At 40.3% G+C, this 24826-nt stretch overlaps 1 protein-coding gene across 9 annotated transcripts in view; it reads right to left on the bottom strand.

Annotated features, from left to right (window-relative positions):
* The window catches only part of LOC130911811 (zinc finger and SCAN domain-containing protein 2-like), a 98830-nt gene that overhangs the window by 63617 nt on the left and 10387 nt on the right, over positions 1-24826 (bottom strand). For 7 of the 9 annotated variants that reach the window (XM_057829407.1, XM_057829382.1, XM_057829424.1 and 4 more), the window contains 2 exons: positions 11802-12047; positions 538-774 (listed from right to left, as the gene is read on the bottom strand). In XM_057829407.1, the coding sequence (XP_057685390.1) occupies positions 538-774; positions 11802-12047 (483 nt within the window). Of the gene's footprint in view, positions 1-537; positions 775-11801; positions 12048-17361; positions 19915-21198; positions 21337-24826 lie in introns of those variants that run through there. The other 2 variants (XM_057829441.1, XM_057829446.1) reach the window with 1 other exon arrangement.

Genomic DNA, 24826 nt, shown 5'->3' with positions numbered 1-24826 from the left:
ATCTTTTACCACAAAGTGTGCAGACAAAAGGTTTCTCTCCAGTGTGTATTCCCATGTGTACTTTTAATGCTTCCTTCCGACCAAATCTTCTCCCACAAATTGTGCAGACAAAAGGCTTCTCTCCAGTATGTGTCCTCATGTGGTTTATTAAGGCTAGCTTCGTACATAATCTTTTATCGCAAAGAGAGCAGACGAAAGTCTCTCCAGTGTGGATTCGTGTGTGTATTTTTAAAGTGTCCTTCCAGCTAAACCTTTTACCACAAAATCTGCAGGGAAAAGGCTTTTCTTCAGTGTGTGTATGCGTGTGTATGATTAAATATTCCTTGGTAGTGAATGTTTTATCGCAATGTGAGCAGGAAAAAGGTTTCACACCCGCACATTCTTTTGAGTCTCTTTTCAGTGATGGCTTGTTTAAGGATTTCGACGCATCCGAGTCAACATCCTCCTCATCGGTGTCAAAGTCAGAGGAGTGGGACGTTACGTCGTCAGTGTCCGACAGTGGTGCTAAGAGGTCATCCGGTGGCGATTGACCCTCACCTTTTGTTGTCAGGTGTTGAAATGAGCTGTCGCTCGAAGGTTTCGCTGCTCCACTCGGACCTTCATCATCTTCTTCGCTTTTTACACAGACAGTCATTGGAAACATGATGATTTCCTCTTCCTGTTTTTCTTCTTTCATGCTGGGGCTCTCTGGCTCCGCCTCCTGTTTGATGTACGCCATATTCGACTCCTCCCGTTTAACGTGCTCTTCCGGGTGAAGATCTTCCACTGTGACATCTATGGGACACGGGATAAAAATAAAGTGGATTATTTATTTATTATATCGTGGATTAATTAGTAATGGGATGAAATGTCATCCCACACTTTGTGGATTCTGGGCTGTGAAAGAATATTAACCTAGTGAAATGCTTCCCTAGAAAACAAATCCAAACACGGTAGGAAAATTATTATTTGTGAATAAAAATGATCAATAAATCACACTATTAGCACTTTTTGCATTTTTCGCATATAGTAACAAGCACACTCATATCATGTCCCCAAACAAATAGCTATAGAATTCTTAACACTGCAGACCTATTGGAATTCAAGCCCACTTATGAGCAAATGAACCAACGTGACGCTTTGAACCAATTGACTGAAAAGCATATAGATGACATTGTTCTGTGTGAAACAATATACCAAGATAAAAAAAAAAAATTGTGAAATTAGACACACTCAAATCGAAAACCTCGGTGTCAGAATTTGCGATGAGACAGCATAGATTAGGATGCCAGCATACACTCACAAGGGATTCACACAAATACTGTGTTCTAGACTACATAGCTGATTTATGTACACTTATCTCTCAGACCCCCCCCCACCTCTTTCCTTGGTTATCAGGCCCCCCACATGGTGTCAACTGGAAATACGACTAGCTAGCGATAGGACCAACATATTAATAGTTAGAGTAGGCGTTTCATGTATATCTTGTTGTTGTTAATGCTTTTTCTGTCTCTCCATCTTCTGTTTCCCTATAACCCCTTTCTGTTCGGAGCTTTCTCTTAATAAACGAGGTACGTTGAATAATCCTAACGGATGTATGTCATCAATCGGAGACTCATCTCCATTGTCCATGTCAAGCAGCTAAACAGGACAGGTTAAAAAAAACAAAAAATATATATACGTTGTTTATCGAGACAAAGCTTCTGTATAATGGTAGCGGCATCTGTCTCCGATGTTGTACCCGAAAATAATAAACACCTGCTGCCTCATATCAAAGGCATGTTTGACTTACAAACTGTAATACAGAGCAGGGACATCAGAAGTAGGCATGTGCCGGTATGAGATTTTGACGATATGATAACCGTGACCAAAAATTATGCGGTTTCACGGTATTGCAATTATAGCTCCAAAATGTGTTATAATGATGTTGTAATGTATGGGAGTAAAAAAAAAAAATTCCATTGAACAGGATTTTTTTTAATTTTTCAGAATATATTTTCAAATTGGAACATGACAAATAATTTCAATAAAATTAAAATAAAACTTATAGACTATACCCACAGCCACAGCTCAAGTTGCTTAAGATTAGAGCAAGAACAAAATAATTGCTATGAAAAAGTAAAAACTCTTCTGAATATACACCGTTTACATGGCAACTCTCCGAGAAGATGAAAAATGTCATGTTTGCATCTATATGGTTCCGTCTCCATTCGACCAATGTCGCAATTGTCACTAGGGGGCAGTGCAGATTTACAAGGCGCTGTGACCCCAACAACCTCCTAAGCCCGGAAGACAACATGCCCGCCCGCTCCAAGCAATGGCATTTTTCTTTTGCTCCAAAAGGCACAAAAATGGAAACATTCAACATATTTAAATTAAAAATATATTTTTAAAAAACTCTAGGACTTTAGGATTATGTTTATTATTTATCAAATTATTGTCATCATCATCATCAGTATCATTGACAGTTACAAGAAAAAAAAAAACGAAGAAAAAGACAAGGGCTGACAGGAGAACCATATGCTTATCAAGTCCCGTCCCCTTCATCCAAGGACGCACAATCAATACATGGTAGAGTAGGACTAATACATTGCGATACATGAACAACTTTTTTTTCACATGATTTTTCTTCCCAAAAGTCATTGATTGGACATAACACTTTGGTAAAGTTGTCGATCAATTGTGAGTTCATCGATTAGGGTGATTGTCAGATTTGTACGTGAAGGTGTTGGCCGGACATGGGCGTTCGCTGGATGTAGGTCGCATTGTTGAAAAAAATTCTGTCCAGTGAACTCAGCAACCAGATCAGCAACTCCATTGTACACAATTTTTACAATTCAAATCAAGTGGACAGCACGCATATATAACAGCAGTTAATGTTCTGCATTGATGACAGGGTTTATTTTTTAGGGCATGCTATGTTGTGACTACTTTATCTTTGCCCCTGACATTCCTATCATTTATTTGTTGTGGGAATACTATGTTGTGTCTGTGTGTGTGGCAGTTGTTTTATAGTATTGAAGGTCAATCATAGTAGAGACTCAGAATACTATCCTTGTATTTCCTTTTAAAGGCAGCCAGTGACAGTATGCTGGTCAGAGCTGGGTCAATAGCATTCCAGAGGCGAGCGCCAATGTTAGTAACCGAAAATGATTTTAAGGTAGTTCTAACTTGGCGATAAGTAAACAACCTGCTCCCTCTCAAATCATAGTTGGATTCCCTCGCCTGGAATCGAATTTGTAAGCTAGACGGAAGACAATTTGAGTGTGCCTTATACATCATCTGAAGTTTTGAAGTGTATCAAATCATAACATTTTAAAAGCTTAGATTTGATGTAGAGCTCATTTGTGTGTGATCTGAATGGCGCGTTGTGGATGATCCGAATCGCTTTCTTTTGAAGGATCAGTAGAGGATGAAGATGTACCTTATCTGTGTGTCCCCATATTTTTGAACAATAGTTGAAAATAGTTTCTTTTCGATGCATATATATCTTTCTTATAGAGTATTCGACGAGGAATACGATACACCAATTAATAGACTTTTTTTGAAAAATCACCATTTCTTTTAGTAGTCTCAAGAATAATGGCCTGGCCTGTGAGAAATCAATGCAAACTCACTCAGCGACCATTCTTGAGGTTATACTTGATGAGTAGTCTTTGAGTAATCATGTAGTCTTACTTGCCAAATTAAATGTGTGTAACATGCGTAAATTACGAAAGGTAATTTGTGCCGGTTTGGTTGGAATTGATAAGAGAATCGTTAGATAAACTGCCAAACGATTCCATGGAATCGGAACACACGGAACCGGTTCTCTATAGCAGTGTTTTTCAACCTTTTCTGATTCATGGCACATTTTTACATTGGAAAAAATCTTGCGGCACACCACAAACCAAAAAGGTTCTAAAATTACTTCCTGTACAGTATATGTATTTATAAAGTAGTTTCTCAATATTTATACTTACTCAGTGTAAAACCGAGCCTGTTTAGATTAACCCAAAGCTGCTATCCTGGCAGGAATCCTTATCAACAGCTCTCAGTCTGTTTTTAATTTTTATAGCAGTTAGGCTTGAAAAACTCTAAGCAAAAAACTTTAACAATGTCTTTAACCGCATCAGGGCCGAGTAGCTTGCTGACAATAGCTTTGCAGGCAGGTAGTATTACGGTCTCTGCCACAATGTGGGACTTTGAATTTAGCAACAAGTTCAACAGCAAGGTAACTGGCTTTGGGAGCTTTCTCATTTACCTTTGTAGCTTTTCTCAAAAAAGTTGCCCGTTTCTCTGTGTTTTCACAAAGGCGAACAAAATAGTCCATCGACTTGTTTTGAAGCGACGGGTGTTTCATTTGGGGATGACGTTTAGGATAGCATACCTGTCAAGTTGTACGATTTCGGCGTAATTTGTACAAGAGAGCACAAATCTTTAAATGTGTACGCCGTACGTTCAAGATCTGTACGTTTTTCGTGCATTACGTTTTTTTTTCTCCGTTCGGATTTTGTCACCGTTTCGGCAACGAGACAATGTGCGTTACTACGTTGGTTGAATGACGCGAGAAAAGTCAGAGACACAGAGAGAAGAGTGTTGTGACGCTGTAGCAAACGCGATGCTAGGCTAGGTGGCTACATTTTTTCCTGACTGTAGCCGACAGCCTACAGTCTACGGCTAGATATCAAATGCTTATAGAACTACATGCGAAATGACAGACGGCGGCGTTAATAAACAGCCGCCATTTTGAAGCAGTAGACTTCTCAGAAAGGCTCTGTTGTAGTAAACCTTCCTCGCGGACATAAGTAAGTTTTTATCTAAAATACTCCTAAATCGGCAAAACCTTGACTTGAATCTATCTTTAAATGATGAAAGAGTTTTAAAACTTTCCAAAGTAGACATAGGGGAACTAATGCAAAAACGGTAGCAATTTTAACAACTTTAACAGCTGATTCACAACGTTAAACGATTTCCAAACATAGCAAAGGTTACTATGTTTTATTTTTTTAAATGGAAAAAAAAACATGAAAGGTAACACGAGTTACTTTGCCAAGTAACTAATTACTTTTACCTTCAGGTAACAATTACTCAATTACTTTTTGGGAGAAGTAATTTGTAACTAACTAACTTTTTAAAAGTAAGATTAACAACACTGGTCATAAAGATGAAGTCTGCAGAATGAAAAGTGACAAAAAAGGAGATTTCATTCTGCCAATTTGTTGCCGAACACAATTTGCCTACAACTATTGCTGATCACTTTCAGAATTAGCAAAACAAATGTTCTTTGACTCAAAGATTGCATCGGTAAGTTAATTTTATCATTTGACCTTTTTAATTTATAATTGGATTGGACACATTAACGAACTACCTTCAAGTCAAACGGAATTGCGAGCTGAAGTGCAGCCATCAAGACATGATAGAAATTGCCAAAAATGCTACATACAATTATAACAAAAGTCACTGTTAAATTTTAGTAATCATGATGCAGCTGAAGATTGTTTCTTTGATCGCACCTGATTATATGTGACAATAGTACTAATAAATTCATATTATTTTAAACATTGAATTTTATTTTTGTTTCATATTGCATGCTATATACAACGTTGTAAGACTAGTCACCAATTTGTAGAGCATACGTCACTATTTGTAAGATTTCCAACGGCCTCGGGTTGACAGGTATGGGATAGCTGCTCGTGTCGTGTTCAAGAACTGCTCAGATTTTTAGCCGGCGGCCACCTTGCTGCCCTTGACAATGTGTTGGAACAAAACACGGGGAGGATTGGCGGTCGTCACATGTATAAAATGGAAAGGACGCGCTCGTGAAGATTGACTCTTGACGAGTCTTATAAAATGATGTACAGTAGACGTGCTAGGGTCCACATTGTCGCGGACAGCAAGGTAGCTGATGGCTAGAAATCAGAGCAGTTATTGAACGTGGCAAGAGTAATACCTCCTTCATCTGCACACGACCGAAACTTTCTACTTCCTCCTTCCTTCCTACTGCAACTCCGCCCGACGATGTAAAAAAAATAAAAATGCGATATTGGATAATTTCTCGCGGCACACCTGACGATCTCTCACGGCACACCGGTTAAAAACACTGCTCTATAGCAGGGGTCCCCAATCGCCGGGCCGCGGACCGGTACCAGTCCGTGGTGCATTTGCTACCGGGCCGCACAGAGATAATATTTTATTGACGACCGCAATCTGGCCGAATTAATTTTGGACTGTGCCCCTGCTTTAACACATCAATATAACTGTCTACTCTAGATATAATACTACAATATAGATTAGAATGTCATAGAAATCAATTGACTGGACTGCAAGCAGTACATTTTGTTTTGTATATATCTATGTGCGCTTGTCCTCCATAAAATAACATGACTAGGCTGTGGGCGCAGCACATTTGTTCCCCCACACGAGCAAAAATGACTGGAAAACAGACGTCTTTGGAGAGATTTTTTTATGGCGAAAAGGTCACCTGACGAGCCAGAAGATGAGCCTACTACCTCGAAGACCCACAAACTGCGAAAGAGTGGATTTGTGACTCGTTTGTGAATAAACCGAGTGATTCGACCATGTCTGTGCAACAGGAGGATCCGCTTGGAGAGATCGCAAATGACGGTGACCTTAAACGTACATTTGAGACAATTAAAGTCATTCCGAAGTATCCTGACAGCGTGACGAGAACACTGAAAACCTTGTTACAATTTACAACATCGCATCTTTGTGAAGCGGGCTTCTTAATTAATGCTAAACAACACGGCGAAGGCGTGAACGGTGAGAGAGCGGTGTGCAGCTAACATGGCAGGATGGGTCTGAGGAGAACTTTTCTACATGTCCATCCATGATCAAACGTAAGTTAATATTCCTTTCTTCAAAGAAAGTTTGTAGTGTTTACTTTTGAATTGCAGCATTCGCGGCTTTTTTTAAGGTTACGCGCATGCGCAGAACCGCATACAGTGGGGCAAATAAGTTTTTTGTCAACCACTAATTCTGTAAGTTCTCCCACTTGAAAAGATTAGAGAGGCCTGTAATTGCCAACATGGGTAAACCTCAACCACGAGAGACAATGTGGAAAAAAACCCAGAAAATCACATTGTTTGATAATGAATTTATTTGCAAATCATGGTGGAAAATAAGCATTTGGTCGATACCAAAAGTTCCATCTCAATACTTTGTTATGTACCCTTTGTTGGCAATAACAAAGGCCAAACGTTTTCTGTAACTCTTTACAAGCTTTTCACACACTGTTGCTGGTATTTTGGCCCATTCCTCCATGCTTCTTACGAAGCCACTCCTTTGTTGCCCTGGCTGTGTATTTGGGATCACTGTCATGCTGAAAGACCCAGCCACGTCTCATCTTCAATGCCCTTGCTGATGGAAGGAGATTTTCACTCAAAATCTCTCGATACATGGCCCCATTCATTCTTTCCTTTACACCAGTACTTCTCAAATGGTGGGGCGCGCCCCCCCAGGGGGGCGCAGAGCGATGCCAGGGGGGGCGCGAGGGACCTCGGGGAACATGCTTTTATTTTATTTTATTTTTTTTTGCCGTACTAGAATAAAGTGTACTTGCACATCCACTCCGTGGGTGGCAGTGGCGCTCTCATTTTCAAAGTGCGTGCAGTATTTTTGAAGTAAGCAAGAGCACACGGAAGAGACTCATGCAGAGCTGGACTCACGCAGCGACCCACTGTCTTCTTCGGTTCTCACGTGTCCGGCCGAGAAGTGCCGTTTTCGGCTTGGGATCGTCACGACCACCGCCCTCACCTACGGTTCTACCTCGGCCGCCGAGAATGCGCTTTTTTCGGGCCGTTTGCCTTTGACTTTTAATATAGTGGGAAATGAGGAAAGACCACTGTTTACTGAGTCTAAAAATGATTATAGCGGAGAAGCCAAATCAGTTAAGACGCCACTTAAAGACATTCGACCTCAATCTCATTGATAAGCCGCTTGATTGTTTTTCAGCGAAAATGTGCCGAATATTGCCAATTGTCACAATCGTCCCGCTTTGTCAGTGTTATATCAGTAAACCAGTGAGCACTGTGGTGAATCAGCGAAAATAAAAACTTTCCTTCTGTCCAAAGACTTTTTCCCCCCCTTCTATTCAGTTTTGTTTTTCGGTCAAATTTTTTGGCACGTTGTCCTGAAGAGTAAATGTTTCTAATCAATTTGAATTTGTTTACTGATTTTATTACATTTTATTTTTCAGTATCAAATGGTCAAAAATGTACCTTGAGTGTACTGGACTGTCTCAGAAAATTAGAATACACAATATTCTAATTTTCTGAGACAGTCCTGTATATTGTTCTATGTAAAGGACGTCAGCCAAGGTCGGCCCCCCACATTTTTACCACGCCAAATCTGGTCCCCTTTGCAAAAAGTTTGGACACCCCTGCTTTAAATGGTGGATTAATGTACAGGACTGTCTCAGAAAATTAGAATATTGTGTATTCTAATTTTCTGAGACAGTCCAGTATTTTTACAGTTTGGATGTGACTTTTTTTTTTTATTTTTATTTTTTAACTTCAGGCAAATTGATGCGCGTTAAGTCTTTTCTGTTACAAGCAACACAATGTTAAAAAAGTTATACTTTATTATAAGTTGATCTATGTTACTTTTTTTCTTTAATAGAAAAAAAAGGACACAATGTTAGGCTGAGGCGTACTTATAATAGTAATATAGACGAATGATACTATTTACAGTGGCGGCAGAGAGTTGGGGGGGGGCGCGAAACATTTACGTCTTCCTTGGGGGGGCGTAACAGAAAATAATTGAGAAGCACTGCTTTACACAGATCAGTCATCCTGGTCCCTTTGCAGAAAAACAGCCCCAAAGCATGATGTTTCCACCCCCATGCGTCACAGTAAGTATGGTGTTCTTCGGATGCAATTCAATATTCTTTCTAAATTCTATTTTGGTTTCATCTGACCATAACACATTCTCCCAGTCCTCTTCTGCATCATCCAAATGCTCTCTAGCGAACCGCAGATGGGCCTGGACGTGTACTGGCTTCTGTAGGAGGACACGTCTAGCAGTGCAGGATTTGAGTCCCTGGCAGCGCATTGTGTTACTGATAGTAGCCTTTGTTACTGTGGTCCCAGCTCTCTGTAGGTCATTCACTAGGTCCCCCCGTGTGGTTTTGGGATTTTTGCTCACCGTTCTTGTTATCATTTTGACGTCACTGGGTGAGATCTTGCTTGGAGCAAAAATTGAGATTATCAGTGGTCTTGTATGTCTTCCATTTTCTAATAATTGCTCCCACAGTTGATTTCTTTACACCAAGCGTTTTACCTATTGCAGATTCAGGGGCCGTTTACATGGTGACTCTCCGAGAAGACGAAAAATGTCATGTTTGCATATAAATGGGCCCGTCTCCATTCGAACAATGTTTCAATTCTGCATGAAAACGATGTAGTATTCACGCCAGGCCCTAGGGTGCAGTGCAGATTTACAAGGCGACAGCGAATGATGCACTTTGACCCCACCAAAGTTCCTCAGCCCAGAATAAATATGCCCGCCCACTCGAAGCGATGGCATTTTTCTTTTGCTCAGAAAGGCACAAAAATGGAAACATTCAACATATTTAATTTAAAAATACTATTAAAACAGTCAATTAAAGCCAACATTCCGCCATATTTGCTGTTTTTAATGTTTAATGTGACGTGTACGAGTGCTGACGTTATCGGCGCGGCGGGAGCCTTTGATATGCATGCGGAGATAGCCCCCCTCAATCGAATTCTTCCACTTTGGAGGCAGGATTCAGAATTTTTCGTCTTTGCCTTCCGTCTTCGCCGACACCATACGAACGCAAGGCCACTCCGCAACACAGTCATTGCGTCTTTGTATCGCAGAGTCGCCATGTAAACTGCCCCTCAGTCTTCCCAGTCTGGTGCAGGTCTACAGTTTAGTCTCTGGTGTCCTTCGACAGCTCTTTGGCCTTGGCCATAGTGGAGTTTGGAGTGTGACTGACTTGAGATTGTGGACAGGAGTCTTTTATACCTATAATGAGTTTAAAAAATTGTGCTTCTAACGAGTGGAGCCTCGTTAGAAGGAGTTAGACCTCTTTGACAGCCAGAAATCTTGTTTGTTTGTAGGTGACCAAATACTTATTTTCCACTCTAAATTGGAAATAAATTTGTTTAAAAATCTGGGTTTTTTTCCACATTCTGTCTCTCATGGTTGAAGTTTACCCATGTTGACAATTACATGCCTCTCTAACATTTTCAAGTGGGAGAACTTGACGAAATACTTATTTGCTTCAGGGGAGTTGCAGTTTTTGATGGGTTGCAAAATTTGTCAAAACACCGGTCCCTGAAAAAAAGATCCAAATCACACCGGTCCGTGGTGCAAAAAAGGTTGGGGACCCCTGCTCTATAGGACCCGGTTTTCAACTCCCATCCCTACTTTTACTTCATGTGTACGCGCGTGTCTTGTTAACTCTTGCTTCGAACGAAATTTTTTATCGCAAAGAGAGCAGAGGAAAGGCTTCTCTCCTGTGTGTGTCCTCGTGTGTATTTTTAAGGCTTGCTTCGTACATAATCTTTTATCGCAAAGACAGCAGACAAAAGTCTTCTCTCCAGTGTGTGTTTGTGTGTGTATTTTTAAACCTACCTTACGGCTAAATTTTTTACCACAAAATGTGCAGACAAAAGGCTTCTCTCCAGTGTGTATTCTGGTGTGTCTTTTTAATGTTACCTTCCAAGAAAATCTTTTACCACAAAATGTGCAGACAAAAGGCTTCTCTCCAGTATGTGTCCTCATGTGGTTTGTTAGGGCTTGCTTCGTACTTGATCTTTTATTGCAAACAGAGCAGACAAAAGGCTTTTCTCCAGTGTGTGTTCTCGTGTGTTTTGTTAATTCTTCCTTCGAAAGAAACTTTTTATCGCAAAAAGAGCAGACGAAAGGCTTCTCTCCAGTATGTATCCTCGTGTGTCTTGTCAACTGAAACTTCGTTCTAAATCTTCTATCGCAAACAGAGCAAGCATTAGGCTGGTCTCCGGTGTGTGTTCTTGTATGTTTCTTTAAAGTTCCCTGCTGGGCGAATGTTTTACCACAAAGTGTGCAGACAAAGGGTTTTTCTCCAGTGTGTGTTCTCGTGTGTCTTGTTAACTCAGGCTTTGTACAAAATCTTTTATCGCAAACAGAGCAGATGAAAGGCTTCTCTCCAGTGTGTGTCATTGTGTGTATTGTGAAAGCATTCTTCGTACAAAATCTTTTATCGCAAAGAGAGCAGGCAAAAGGCTCATCTCCGGTGTGCGTACTTGTGTGTATCTTTAAATCTCTCTTCTGGGGGAATCTTTTACCACAAAGTGTGCAGACAAACGGTTTCTCTCCAGTGTGTGCAGTCGTGTGTCTTTTTAATGCTTCCTTCCTAGAAAATCTTTTACCACAAAATGTGCAGGCAAAAGGCCTCTCTCCGGTATGTGTTCTCAAGTGGTTTGTTAAGGCTTGTTTCGTACATAAGCCTTTATCGCAAACAGAGCAGACGAATGTCTTCTCTCCAGTATGTGTTCGTGTGTGTGTTATTAAATTTCCCTTCTTGTTGAATCTTTTACCACAAACCGTGCAGAGAAAAGGCTTTTCTTCAGTGTGTGTTTGCGTGTGTATGATTAAAAATTCCTTGGTAGTGAATGTTTTATCGCAATGTGAGCAGGAAAAAGGTTTCACACCCGCGCATTCTTTTGAGTCTTTTTTCAGTGATGACTTGTTTAAGGATTTCGACGCATCCGAGTCAACATCCTCCTCATCGGTGTCAAAGTCAGAAGAGTGGGACGTTACGTCGTCAGTGTCCGAGAGCGGTGCTAAGAGGTCGTCCGGTTGCAATTGTCCCTCACCTTTTGTTGTCAGGTGTTGAAATGAGCTGTCCTTCGAAGGTTTCGCTGATCCACTCGGACCTTCATCATCATCTTCGCTTTTTACAGCGACAGGCATTGGAAACATGATTTCCTCTTCCTGTTTTTCTTCTTTAATGCTGGGGCTCTCTGGCTCTGCCTCCTGTTTAATGTACGCCATATTTGACTCCTCCCGTTTAACGTGGAGGGGATAGTGCTTCTCCGTGTGAAGATCTTCCACTGTGACATCTATGGGACACGGGATAAAAATAAAGTGGATTATTTATCTATTATATAGTGGATTTATTAGTAATGGGACGAAATGTCATCCCACACTTTGTGAATTCTGGGCTGTGAAAGAATATTAACTAGTGTAATACGTTTCAAAGAAAACAAATCCAAACACGTAATTTCCCGAATATAACGCGCACTTTTTCCCCCCAAAATAAACTTGTAAAATCATGGTGCGCATTATAAACGGGTACATGGATGGAGAAAGAAATATATATACCCTAATTTTCGGACTATAAACCGCTACTTTTTTCCCCTCATTTTGAATCCTGCGGCTTATAGTCCAGTGTGGCTTATTTGATGATTTATTTGGGTTAATAGGTAAAACTTTATTTGACAGCGGCATCATAAGACTGTCATAAGAACGTCAAAATTATGACATGACACGATCATGGGCATTACTGAATGCTTATGACAGATGTTAGTGTGATCTGGCACATTATCTCACTTTTGAATGGATGTAAAAGATCCGAGTCGGACATGGAGTTAGTGACAAAATTTGCCAGATGACACGTCATAAGCATTCCATTTATGCCCATGGTAGTGTCATTTCATAATTATGATGGTCTTATGACACAGTCTTATGTCACCACTGTCAAAGAAAGTGTTACTTAATACCATAACTATGTCAATATGTGTCATATTATGTCACTAACTCCATTTATGCCCAGCTCAGATCTTTTACGTCCATTCAAAAGTGAGATAATTTGCTGGATGACACTAACCAACATCTATTATAAGCATTCAATAATGCTTATGACAGTGTCATGTAATAATTATGACAGTATTATGGCACCTCTATCCAAGAAAATGTTACCAAATACAATAGCTAGCAATTAATGAAACAACTGGAACAGTAACTGAAGAAATAATTAGCACAGAACATGAATTTTGATTGTTATTTACATCTGTAGTGCCGCAATGCATGCTAGGAGGAATGTTGGATGACAACAGTGTTGACAGCAGGTGGCAGCAGAGGTTGACTGTCTCCCCCAAGGGAGCAGTGATGGCCAAATGAAGATTTTTGAAACAATTAGGCTTTGCAGCCAATTGGTTCAAAGCTTCATGGTGGTTCATTTGGTTTCATGACAGTCTTGCAATGCCTTTGTCAAATGAAGTGTTACCAGTTAATATCTTTTGGTGTAAATATCCAATAATAGAATGAGGACAACTGCGGCTTATAGTCTAGTGCGGTTTATCTATGAACAAATGCCATTTTCATGTCAAATTTGGTGGCTGGCGGCTTATAGTCAGGTGCGCCTTATAGTCCAGAAATTACAGTAACTAGTGTAAAACGTTTCAAAGAAAACGAATCCAAACACGGTAGGAAATTACCGTAATTTCTCGAATATAACGCACTTTTCCCCCCCCCAAAATAAACTTGTAAAATCATGGTGCGCATTATAAACGGGTACATGGATGGAGACAGAAATTTCTTTATAAATATATACATATATATATATATACATATATATATATATATATATTATATATAAACATTTTTTTTTTATTGACACGGCCACGTTGTGTTGAAGAAATGACAACCCGGCGACCCGTTGCCGACCATTACGGTACGTGACGTCACCATTTTGTTTCGGTAATACTTCACTCTTATCGGCCGAATGATTTCATCTGTGTGAAATTCTGCTATTTTCACTTTTCATAAAGCACAGAATTTAGTTTCTTGAACTCATTTGAATCGACGTTTATTGCACCTCCGCAACTTGGACCATAACAAACGTAAGCACACACACTTCCTGTGTCCGTCAACTATATCGGTCCCTCGGGAAACTCAAACCCAGATAACAATAGTTCCTATTGTTACTGTTGTGTTGACAGTGATGAGCGCTCACGGATTTCCGACTTACGTTCTCGCTTTCATTTTACCGTATCAATCAATGGAAGAAATGTTTATTCATCATGATGAAACGAGCAAGTTATACAGCAGTCTTTAAAAGTCACATCTGTTTTGTTTTGTCCTAGATTCTGGTAAGTTGGAGAAGTTGTCAAATCATATTCTTACCGTAAATATTGTCAGTTTATGGTAATGTTTTGAACTACCAATGTGCTATGCTTGTGCTGTGTTTCACCAGTCTGTAAAATGACATTTGTGTATCTTTACACGAGCTCTGTTTTCTTTGTATTCTTCTATTTATTGGTGCTAAAATTAGGGTGCGCGTTATAAACGGGTACAATAATTTTCCCTAGATTTTACAAGTAAATTTGGGGTGCGCATTATACACGGGTGTGCTTTATATTCGGAGAAATTACGGTATTTGTGAATAAAAATTAACAATAAATCACCCTATTAGCACTTGTTGCATTTTTCCCATATGGTAACACAAGCACATTCATATCATTTCCCCAAACAAATAGCTATAGAATTCTTAACACTGCTGACGTATTGGGATTCAAGCCCACTTTTGAGCAAATGAACCACCATGACACTTTGAACCAATTGACTGAAAAGCATATAGATGACGTTGTTCTGTGCGAAACAATATAGCAAAATTTAAACAAAAAAAAAAAAATTTTAACGTGAAATTAGACGCACTCAGATAGAAAACCTCGGCATCAGAATTAGCGATGAGACGGCATAGAATAGGATGCCAACATACACTCAAAAGGGATTCACACAAATACTGGGTTCTAGACTACAGGGCTGATTTATGTACACTTCACTTATCTCTCAGACCACCCCCCTCCCCACCGCTTTCCTTGGTTATCAGGCCCCCCACATGGTGTCAACTGGAAATACAACTAGCTAACAATAGGACCAACATATTCATAGTTAGAGCAGGCGTTTAATGTATTTCTTGTTGTTGTTTATGCTTTTTATGTCTGTCTCTCCGTCTTTTCTTCTATTTCCCCATGAACCCTTCCTGGTCCCGCTTTCTCTTAATAAACGAGGTACGCTGAATAATCACAACGGATGTACAGTAGGGCAAATAAGTACTTAGTCAACCACTAATTGTACAAGTTCTCCCACTTGAAAATATTACAGAAGCCTCTAATTGTCAACATGGGTAAATCTCAACCATGAGAGACAATGTGGAGGGAAAAAAAAACAGAAAATCACATTGTTTGATTTTTGAAGAATTTATTTGCAAATTATTATAGAAAGTATTTGGCCAATACCAGATGTTCACCTCTATACTTTGTTATGTACCCTTTGTTGGCAATAACGGAGGCCAAACATTTTCTGCAACTCTTCACAAGCTTTTCACACACTGTTGCTGGTATTTTGGCAATTCAGTATTCTTTCTCCTCCAAACACGAGAACCTGTGTTTTTACCAAAAAGTTCCATTTTGGTTTCATCTGACCATAACACATTCTCCCAGTCCTCTTCTGCATCATCCTAATGCTCTCTAGCGAACCGCAGACGGGCCTGGACGTGTACTGGCTTCAGCAGGGGGACACGTCTGGCAGTGCAGTATTTGAGTCCCTGGCGGCGCATTGTGTTACTGATAGTAGCCTTTGTTATTGTGGTCCCAGCTCTCTGTAGGTCATTCACTAGGTCCCCCCGTGTGGTTCTGGGATTTTTGCTCACCGTTCTTGTTATCATTTTCACGCCACGGGGTGAGATCTTGCATGGAGCCCCAGATCAAGGGAGATTATCAGTGGTCTTGTATGTCATCCATTTTCTAATAATTGCTCCAAACAGTTGATTTCTTTACACCAAGCATTTTACCTATTGCAGATTCAGTCTTCCCAGCCTGGTGCAGGTCTCCAACTTTGTCTCTGGTGTCCTTCGACAGCTCTTTGGTCTTGGCCATAGTGGAGTTTGGAGTGTGACCGAGATTGTAGACGGGTGACTTTTATACCGATAATGAGTTAAAACAGGTGCCATTAATACAGGTAACGAGTGGAGCCTCGTTAGACCTCGTTAGAAGAAGTTAGACCTCTTTTGACAGCCAGAAATCTTGCTTGTTTGTAGGTGACCAAATACTTATTTTCCACTCCAATTTGGTAGTAAATTCTTAAAAAATCAGACAATGTGATTTTCTGTTTTGTTTTCCACATTGTCTCTTATGGTTGAGGTTTACCCATGTAGACAATTACAGGCCTCTCCAATCTTTTCAAGTAGGAGAACTTGCACAATTGGTGGTTAACTAAGTACTTATTTGCCCCACTGTATGTCATCAATCGGACACTCAGATCTCCATCATTCTCTGTGTCAAGCAGCTGAACAGGACAGGTTACAAAAATCAAATTTAAAAAACTACGTGTTAAATCGAGACAAATCCTCTGTATAATGGTAGTGGCAACTGTCTCCGATATTGTGCCCGAAAATAATAAACACCTGTGGCCTGATATTAAAGGCATGTTTGGCTTACAAACTGTATAATGACATGGATAGGTGTTTTCCATTGAACAGGATTTTTTTTCAGAGTATATTTTCAAATTGGAACATTAACGTAATGTTAAAATAAACAAAAAATAACATTTTCAATAAAATTAAAATATAGACTATACTAAGCCTGAACGATATATCGTTTAAACATCGCCATTGCAATGTGCGCGTGCGCGATAGTCCCATCGCAAGCACGTGCGACAGTTTTTATTTTTTAAAATCCACATACGCCTTGCTTTCTGCTCTGTGCACAGCCTCACACCCTCCCTCTCCCAGCCCTTTGTTCCTCTCAGTCACTGCGGCACTTTCTTATTAAAGTTAACGATGGCTTTGATCTGGCCAAAGAAGCCGGGCAGCAATCTGTCAATCATCGTTTAACTTGTTAAACAGTTTCTGCAAGGAAGCCGCGGTGGAATGAATGTGTGTGTGCGCGTGTGTGTGTGGAGACGTTGGAGACATATAAATGCCAGAAATGATCATGAGTTTGAAATTTCTACATGTCACTCCAACTGTCACAGCTAAGGTAGATAAACAGAAGCATTTAATAAAGCCAAGCATTTATCGACTACAATACTTTATTCTTGTTCAAAAATGATTTGGTTGGACAGTTATGTTTAAAACTGATCATATTTATTACATTTGAAGTGCTTAAAAACCATTTATTTATATACATTTTTAAACTCACTTTGGGGGGAATAGTGAGAAAAAAAACATGTCTTATATGTATCTCTAATGCTAAATCTGAAAAAATACATTGGGCACAAAATAATGGGGGGGGGGTGCAACTTCGCGGTTTTTCACTTATCGCGGCGGGTTCTGGTCCCCATTAACCGCGAAAACCGAGGAATCACTGTACACTGTGGTGATTTAGAGTCATCAAAAGTCTTTCCAAACAGCTATTCAAGTCATGTAGTGAAAATTTATTTTTAAAAATACTTTTTTTTAATATCGCAATATATCGCAAACCCCCCCCAAAAAAATCGCAACAATAGTTTTTTCCAATGTCGTTCAGGCCTAGACTATACCCACAGCCACTGCTCAAGTTGCTTAAGATTAGAGCAAGAACAAAATAATTGCTAGTTAGTGGTTGACTACTTATTTGCCCCACTGTGTTTTATGGTTCATTCGCCTCGGGGTGTAGGTTAGACACAAGGAGCAGAGAGTGGAGTTGGCCTTTGGCACTTTTAATCCAGCTTGGCAACAGACACAACTATGTACAGGCAATTGCACTTGATATGAAAATCACTCAATGAGCAGATGAGAGCATGTGTGGAAAGATGTTGATGTACTTGTGTGTGGAAGAAGACTGAAATATGTGGGTATTTGTGTGGCTCCAGAAGGAAAAAAATTACATCATATTAGTGCTGATGCAATAAACAATGCAAACTGACTGTAAAGCAGTCAATAACACACATACATGACTGTACAGTATAATGAACACAAAGGTGGGGGGGCGCGAACGCGCGCGCACAACCCGGAAGCACGCTGTGTGCACGTGCGGTCGTCTTGGCAATAAAAGTGGCGAAAACTAAGCACTTTACACTCATATGGATGTACAACATCATAAGATGCTCAACAAACACATTCCTTCTTAACCCCTTAATGCCTAAATTTATTTCCCCCCCCCAAAAAAAAAAAATTGGGGGTGTGTTTTTACTTTCAAATAGATGCTAAATTAAATTGAAAGTGTTAATTTGAATATAGCCCATAAGATTAGCGACAACAGGCAATTAAATAGCAAAAAAGGCACATTTTCCCATCTCAGGTCTGAACATGCTTTTATTACAACATCTTTTTTCACTGGCTGTGAAATTCTGAAAAACAATTTTTGTTTCTTTTTAAACACAGATGTACGAGGCACTTTTCACATCTAAAAACACTCTGCCCTGTACATTTTGGGAGTTTGCAACGTTGCCTTGTATTTTCCAGCACTGGCCAGTGGCCCACAGCATCTGTGCGGATTTCCTTTGCTGGGATAGGCGCGGCTGGACCTCGACGTTTCTTCACTTCAAAGTCTTTGTCAACATCAATCGAAGACCGTCCCCTTTTCCTATTTGGCGATTCTTTTCCTTGCTCACAGAGGGCATGTGCAATGGATGCTCTAAAGGAAAGCAAATCAATTTGCTTCTTTCTTGGAATGTCCAGTGAATCTGCATCACGCCGATACAACAACCAGCTGTTCACAATGACCATGTCCACAAAGTGAAAAAACAGTCTGTGATAGTATTTTCTTGATTTGATGTGGATGCGGTAGTATGCAATTAGTCCATCAAGGGCATCAACACCACCCATGAACTTGTTATACAGGCTGATGATTCTTGGGCATTCCACAGACACTTCCCTTTTCAGCTTTCTATCCCATCGTTGGATGTTTGAAACAGGCAGGGCACTGGCAAATGTGCTGGCAACAATCACCCCTGTGTTGTCAAACCATTTGACTGCTCTTATGCAGACGTTATCCACAAGAGCCTCTTGCTCTTCAAATGTCCCTCTTCCTTTCTTCATCATCTGTGAGTCTGCACTGAAACAGCACCCACGCAGGCGATCGTGCTGCACGGTCCCAAGTGCAGGTATGCCCTTTTTGGCAAGAGCAACAAACAGATCCACAGATGAGAACCAGTCATCAAAGAACAGCAGGTGGTTGACATTTTCATGAATGACTTGTGCAAGCTTGAGCACAATGTTACCATTGGCTCCTATGTCTGGTTGGCCTGGTACCGGATCTATTTTCCCTGTGAATATGTCAAAGGAGTGCACCAGACCTCTTGTGTCACACAGTACAAACATTTTGTATCCCCATTTGTATGGCTTTTTGGGGACATATTGCTTTAGGCGCGATCTGCCCTTGAAAGGAACCATTTGCTCATCTACACATAACATTTGGTCCTGAGGGAGAGCTTGAAATTTGGGGAGAAGTGTGTCAATTAGGAGTCTAATTTTGTACAGTTTGTCATTTTTCTTGGGTGCCATGTTGTCACAAAAATGAATGAAACGTTTTATTTCTTCCCATCTGTCACGGGGCATGACATCTGCTACTAATGGAAGTCGAGTTATACGTGACCAGTACATCCTTGATCGAGGTAAATCAAAGATGCTCATGAACAGTACACAACCAAGAAACTGTTCCAGTTCCGACCGGTCTAATTTGAGGGCATGATTTGGGTTCTGCTGTGTGCAGTACAAGTTGCTCTGTTCGACAATTTTGTCCAAAAGTTCATCATCAAAAAAGTCTCTGAAATACTGTATTGGCAATCTTGTTGAATTGGCATCAGGAAGACCACCGAGCCAAACATCAACTTCTTTTGCAGAGTTCTGTTGTTTTACTGTTCTCCAAAGTATCTTTCTTTTTCTTTTCGATGTTGCTTTTGCAGGTCCAGCATTGGTGGTTGGAGGTGGATGAGGCGACCCATCAGCATCTTCCTCACTGCTGCTAATGTCCACTGTAGACTCATTGCTGCTGCTCTCATCACCTGGTGCAGAAAATAATAAATCACTTTAGGAAACACCGAACATTTTTATCTTTTCAGTGTGTTCACATAGTTACATCTAGGCATGTGCCGGTATGAGATTTTGACGGTACGATAACCGTGAGCAAAAATACCGCGGTTTCACTTTATCACGGTATTGCAATTACAGCGCCAAAATTTTGAGATGTATGGGGTTTTTTTTTTTTAAAAAAAAGGAAAAAAAAAAAAAAAACTTTTTCCCATTGAACAGGTTTTTTTTCAGAACATATTTGCAAATTGGAACATGAATATAATGTGAAAATAAATTAATGTGAAAATAAATAACAAAAAATAACATATTTTACATAAAATTAAAATAGAACCTAGACTATACCTACGGCCACAGCTCAAGTTGCCCAATATTAGAGCCAGAACAAAATAATTGCTATAAAAAAGTAAAAATACTTCTAAATAAAATTAAAAATATATACTGTATGACTGTTTTTGAGGGGGAGAAGCTGAAGTTTCGCCATTTTCAGCCACTGTGTCAACTTTCTTCTACATGATGTCATGCCTTTGTGTTCAAAAGAACAAGAAATTCATAAGTTAATAAGTTAGTTAAAAATGTATAAGTTAGTTAAAATGTAAATATTGTTGAGGAAAGGTCTCATCTAAAACAAAGAGGAGTGAGACCTCCTTTCGCAATTAGCGATCTTTGACGCGATTCCCCCCCCTTCATTCAAGCATGTTTCTCACTCAGCGGCTGTGAGACATAAAACGTCGATGAAGCTGCTCTCCCAGCTTAGCCTAGGCTAACATTCGTCTTTGTAAGTTTTAGTTTGTATATTGAATTTGAAAGGAAAATGTATGTTTTGTGTTTGGCGACCTTTTTCATGGTTCTACTGCTATCCTGTTGAACCTACTCACATGTAGAAAAATACAATTGTATAACGTTTTAAATGTATTCATTTGTATAATTCACCACGATTTGAGAGCTCAATAAATTGAAGAAAAGTACGCATTGTGTTTGGAGGGTTTGTTTTTGGGTTTGCTGGCTGTTTAGCAGAATAGAGTCACTAACACTCACGGCAACAAACAGGGGAAGGGTGAGCGCTGCCGCACCAAGCCACTTCGGCTGCATTTTGGCACATGAAAAATGGCGAATACTGTACTAAGGTATGACGGAAAATTTTAGTGGTTTTGAAACCGCGACATTTTCACACCACGGTAAACCGTGAAACCGGTAACCGGCACATCTCTAGTTATATCCATAGACGTCAAAGAAGCTCAAACTTGACACAAACTCACCTTCACCAGGTTTATTAGGTTTGTACTCATCATCGCTGCCCTCACTTTCACTGAGAGCGCTCTCATCACTCTCCACAGGAAGAGCTTTGGTCCGATGTGCTAGTTTTGCGTAAAAAGTTGCTGCATTCTTTTGTTTTTCTGCAGAAAAATAAGGTACAGAAATTAGTTATAATTCAAAATAAAATGTGTTGAAAACCATCTATATATATTTGCTTCTGTTTGTTATCAGCTCATGCTGTTTCAATTTTCATTACATAGAAATAATAAATCAATAGCAATGACATTGTTTATGCAACACGTTATGTTTGCTATGTCTACAGATGATAACAAGTGTGGCAATGTCTAATTAAACAGTGTATAAAAGTGGAACGACATGGAGGCACACGTGTGCACCGTTGCATATAAAGGATGCGTTCATTTTTTTTTGTTCTACAGAAAAATAGTAACCACAAATGCTCTTTATTATGCAAAACATTACTTCTGTAATGTTTACAGATGATGACAAGAGTGATAGTTTATACATAAAACGCGCACGAGTGTTGCAAACCGGCGACAAACAACGCATTTACGTTTGCGGGGTGGCGGGACGGCGGGTGCTTTTGCGATGATCTGTGGCGACAACGCTACAAGCCAAAAGAGCTTCAAAAATACTCATCATAGAAACTATCTCATCGTGTTAGCAACACAAGTACACAATAAGACGGTACATATTTTTTTATTTCAGCTGACTTACCTTGAATCGGACGAATTAGTCAATTTGGTGAGGAGGAGTTGGGCGTGACTTTCAACTTGAATATCGCAGTCCGGAAAAGGAAGTGGTGTCGTTTCTGGTCGGACCAGACTGAAACTAATGCTTGAAAAAGGTTCCTAGGCATGTGTTTGCAATTAATCTACCGGCAGTGAACAAAGGCAGACGATATTTTGGCCGCATTCAAAGCAGGAACTGTATGATGCCGAATCACCACATTAAGGGGTGTTAAGGTGCGTTAAGGGGTTAACACAAATGTGCAACGCGAATATAATGTAAACAACGCTCTCCTTGACGCAGCGAGGATGAACAGGTTCATGAGATGAAGAGGAAATATTTACATTCGTTCATGGACGCATTCAGATTAATACTTCCTCGCATATCACACATCTTAACATGTGGCCGTCCTCTGCTCGAAATGCGCACCTTACACCTATTCTCGGTCCCAGAATACAGTGGGGAGAACAAGTATTTGATACACTGCCGATTTTGCTGGTTTTCCCACCTGCAAGCCATGTAGAGGTCTGTAATTTGTATCATAAGTTCTCTTCAACTGTGAGGGATGGAATCTAATACAAAAATCCAGAAAATCACATTGTATAATTTTTAAACAATACATTTGTATTTAACTGCATGAAATAAGATTTTGATACGTTACCAACTAGTAAATATTTCGGCTCTTAGTTCTTTTTTAAGAACCCCTCCTGTTCTCCACTCATTACCGGAAGTATCTGCACCTGTTTGAACTTGTTACCTGTATAAAAGACACCTGTTCACACGCTCAAACAAACAAACTCCAACCTCTCCGCAATGGCCAAGACCAAAGAGCTGTGTAAGGACATCAGGGATAAAATAATAGACCCGCACAAGGCTGGGATGGGCTACAGGAAAATAAGCAAGCAGCTTGGTGAGAAGGTAACAACTGTTGGAGTGATTATTAGAAAACGGAAGTTCAAGTTGACGGTCAATCTGCCTCGTTCTGGGGCTCCATGCAAGATCTCACCTCGTGGGGCATCATTGATCATGAGGAAGGTGAGGGATCAGCCCAGAACTACACGGCAGGACCTGGTCAATGACCTGAAGAGAGCTGGAACCACAGTCTCGAAGAAAACCATCGAAAGCACATTACGCCGTCATGGATTAAAATCCTACAGCGCACGCAAGGTCCCGCTGCTGAAGCCAGTACATGTCCAGACACGTCTGAAGTTTGCCACTGACCATCTGGATGATCCAGAGGAGCAATGGGAGAAGGTCATGTGGTCGGACGAGACCAAAATTGAACTTTTTTGGTCTAAACTCGGCTCGTCGTGTTTGGAGGAAAAAGAAGGATAAGTACAACCCCAAGAACACCATCCCAACCGTGAAACATGGAGGAGGAAACATTTTTTTGGGGCTTCTTCTCTGCCAAGGGTACAGGACGACTGCACCGTATTAAGGGGAGGATGGATGGGGCTATGTATCGCCAGATCTTGGCTGACAACCTCCTTCTCACTGAAGTGAGAGCCCAGAAGATGGGTCGTGGCTGGGTCTTCCAGCATGACAACGACCCAAAGCACACAGCCAAGGCAACTAAAGAGTGGCTCCGTAAGAAGCATCTTAAGGTCCTGGAGTGGCCTAGCTAGTCACCAGATCTGAACCCGATAGAAAATCTATGGATGGAGCTGAAAGTCTGTGTTGCCCGGCAGCAGCCCCGAAACCTGAAGGCTCAGGAGAAGATCTGCATGGAGGAGTGGGCCAAAATCCCTGCTGCAGTGTGTGCAAACCTTGTCAAGGACTAAAGGAAACGTTTGGTATCTGTAATAGCAAACAAAGGTTTCTGTACCAAATATTAAGTTCGATTTTTGTGATGTGTCAAATACGTATTTCATGTAATTAAATGCAAATTTATTATTTAAAAATCATACAACGTGATTTTCTGTTTTTTTGTATTAGATTCCGTCCCTCACAGTTGAAGAGAAATTATGATACAAATTACAGACCAAATTACAGTGGGAAAACCAGCAAAATCGGCAGTGTATCAAACACTTGTTCTCCCCACTGTATGTAGTGCGCGTGAAGTAGGACAATAACAGGAAGTAACTGACTGATTGCTCTAGGAACGAACGCATACCCAAAGAACCTTTCTAACAGGAGTTTTAAAATTGCTAATAAAATCGTTTAGGATTATTTTTTATGCATATATGTTATATTTTTCTTATAGAGTATTTGACGGGGAATACAATAGACCCATTAATAGACTTTTTGGGAAAAATCACCATTTCTATAAGTAGCCTCAAGAATAATGACCTGGCCTGTGAAAATCAATGCAAATTCACTCGGCGACGATTCTTCAGGTTATACTTGATGAGTAGTCTCTTTGAGTAATCATGTAGTCTTACTTGCCGAATTAAATGTGTGTAACATGCGTAAATTACGAAACGTAAATCGTGCCGGTTTGGTTGGAAACGATAAGCGAATCGTTAAATAAACTGCCAAATGATTCCATGGACTCTGAACACACGGAACCGGTTCTCTATAGCAACCAGTTCTCGATTCCCATCCCTACTTTTACCTTATGTGTATGCGTGTCTTGTTAACTCTTGCTTAGAACAACATTTTTTATCGTAAAAAGAGCAGACGAAAGGCTGCAGTATGTGTCCTCGTGTGACTTGTCAACTGATACTTAGTTCTCCAGTGTGTGTTCTTGTGTGTCTTGTTAAGTCAGGCTTCGTACAAAATCTTTTATCGCAAACGGAGCAGATGAAAGGCTTCTCTCCAGTGTGTGTCATTGTGTGTATTGTGAAAACTTTCTTCGTACTAAATCTTTTATCGCAAAGAGAGCGGGAAAAAGGCTAGTCTCCGGTGTGCGTACTTCTGTGTATCTTTAAATCTCTGGGGGAA

Source organism: Corythoichthys intestinalis, chromosome 1 (assembly GCF_030265065.1).
Source record: "Corythoichthys intestinalis isolate RoL2023-P3 chromosome 1, ASM3026506v1, whole genome shotgun sequence".
Classification (NCBI taxonomy): Eukaryota; Metazoa; Chordata; class Actinopteri; order Syngnathiformes; family Syngnathidae; genus Corythoichthys; species Corythoichthys intestinalis.
This window is presented reverse-complemented; position numbering and strand designations above follow the sequence as displayed.